This window comes from Etheostoma cragini, unplaced genomic scaffold (assembly GCF_013103735.1).
Source record: "Etheostoma cragini isolate CJK2018 unplaced genomic scaffold, CSU_Ecrag_1.0 ScbMSFa_622, whole genome shotgun sequence".
Taxonomy (NCBI): domain Eukaryota; kingdom Metazoa; phylum Chordata; class Actinopteri; order Perciformes; family Percidae; genus Etheostoma; species Etheostoma cragini.
In genome coordinates this window covers 221-2,239 of record NW_023269231.1, presented here as the reverse complement: position 1 = coordinate 2,239, position 2,019 = coordinate 221, and the positions used below count along the sequence as shown (strand labels likewise).

The window sequence follows — 2,019 nt, the reverse complement described above, 5'->3', positions numbered from 1 at the left end:
GGTTGACCCGCAGGTCATTGGTCAGCGGCGTTCCCCTCCTCTCCTTCTCAACTTCGGTGTCCATCTGGACTCGGGTGCGACTCACGCAACTCAGCTGTCGTGTGGCGCACTTGTCCAACTTTACACGGTGTCAAGAGCAGAGGTACCGGAGGGAGTTACCGGTACCGTTTCACAGTTCCCCCCCTCACTCACCCCCCCTCCACCCACCCACCACCGGTGGAAGTTTCTAACACGAGGCAACCGGATTTGAAACTTTTTGTCCACCTCGGAAGACAAGTTTGGGGAACAGAAAAGCAAAATGGCAGACGGCGAGCACGTTTCCTCCACCACTCCTCTGTTCGGCGACGAGGTGCACCACTACCAGGCCGACCCGGACTACGAGCGGCCGGGCAAGCCCAAGCAGGACCTCTTCGGCGTGGAGGATATCGTGGACCTGGTCGGCGGGGCTCAGGACGCCCTGGACCGCCACTTGGCTGAAGCTAGTGCGCCACACCAGTTCCCGGAGTTCACGGAAGCTGGGTTCGCCCCGGAGCCGGTAACGGTACTGGACCCAGTCCACGTCACGGAGCCGGGACCGGTGTCGGTGGCAGAGGTGAAAGACCCCGAACCCGAGCCCGGGGTAGAGACTGCCATCCCGGACTCGACCAGCTTCGCTTTTGTCCCGGACACCCCTGCTTTAATTCCCCAAAAGCCTCAAGCCGTCGCCCCTAAAGTGGAACCCGAGAGTACGAAGATCGACCCGGACCCGGAGCCGCGGGCTGCCGCTGCCCGTGAGCCAGGGTCCGTAGCCCCGGAGAGCGACGCCCTCCCCGCGGTCGAATCCCGGAAAACAGCCCCAGCCCCCGCAGAGGCATCAGAGCGACCTGCGGTGACAGAGGAACCACCGGCTCCGGCATCTTGTGAGTCTAAACTACAAAAAAAATCACCATTTATTAACACAGGAGCGAGTTTTTGTTGTAATTAAAACGGAGAAAGAAAAAAAACATCTCGAATCCCAGATTATTGTGATTTGTAGTTTTAACGGTTTTTAACGGGCGATTTTTCACCTTTTTTCACCGAGGTTAGCATTGTACGCTCTTATTGACGCAGACACGGGGATAAATAAGCGTAACGAAGGGTAATAATCGTTAGTTTAACTCACTGTTTTCATCAAAAAAAACGTTAAATCGTTTTAAACGCGTTTCCAGATTTCTTAACGTTTCGTGACGGTTAGCTTAGCCGGCTAGCCCGTTAGCCCGTTGCTAAGTAACCGCTGTGAGAGCGGATTATTATTTTTTATTTTTTTTTTAAAAGCGTAACCGTCTGTTTGACACTTTGGTTGTTTTGTGAATGAAATGGTGGGAAAACACACCTTTACCCAGTCGTGTGTGTATGTCGGGTGATAAACGGAGCCATGGTCGGTGTTTTTGGACATATTCCCGGTGGCTAAGCTAACCGGCTAGCCCCGGTTGGAGGAATGCGGCCCACCTGGCAGCAGGAAGCATAACGTCAACCTGGATGAGATGGCACTATTGCACCATTTTACCCCCCCCCCCCATGGTGTGTTAACAACTCCATCCCTTCGGCTTAACATCAGTGGTGTGTTTATGAAACACTTTACCGGAACGTATTTGATTTATTTCCCGGTTATATTGGTCGTTATTGTGTCAGCGCCCGTCTGCTCGGTGCCGCTCCCCGTTGCTAGCTTAACGGCACCGTTTACTACTTCCATTGTCGGACACGGGCGTTTTAGGTGCTTTTTATGTCAGTTTTAAATGAAAACGACCAAAGGGAAACACAGTGTTAAAAGGGGGACGTGCTCTCGGTGTCATTACATTGTAATGAAAGGCTCAAGAACCGGGCAAACACCGATGATGTGAGGTTTGTGAGGTTGCTCTCCCCCGGTGTCGGGTTGATTGCAAATTCGCACGCTACCGTAATGACAAAGTTTACGCATCGGAAATCTAATTTGAGCTAAAATCACAACGAGACTACGTGAGGTGGGCTTAGACATCATGGCGGATGAGTTAAGCGAGAGGA

At 52.6% G+C, this 2,019-nt stretch overlaps 1 protein-coding gene across 1 annotated transcript; it reads left to right on the top strand.

The window, feature by feature from the left end:
* Positions 1 to 216: 216 nt before the first annotated feature.
* On the top strand, positions 217 to 947 carry LOC117941364 (lysine-rich arabinogalactan protein 19-like; the record flags this gene model as incomplete). The annotated part of the gene is made up of 1 exon (XM_034866404.1): positions 217 to 947. A coding segment is annotated over exon 1 (649 nt), but the record flags the coding sequence as incomplete, so codon positions are not given.
* Between the last annotated feature and the right edge of the window lie 1,072 nt (positions 948 to 2,019).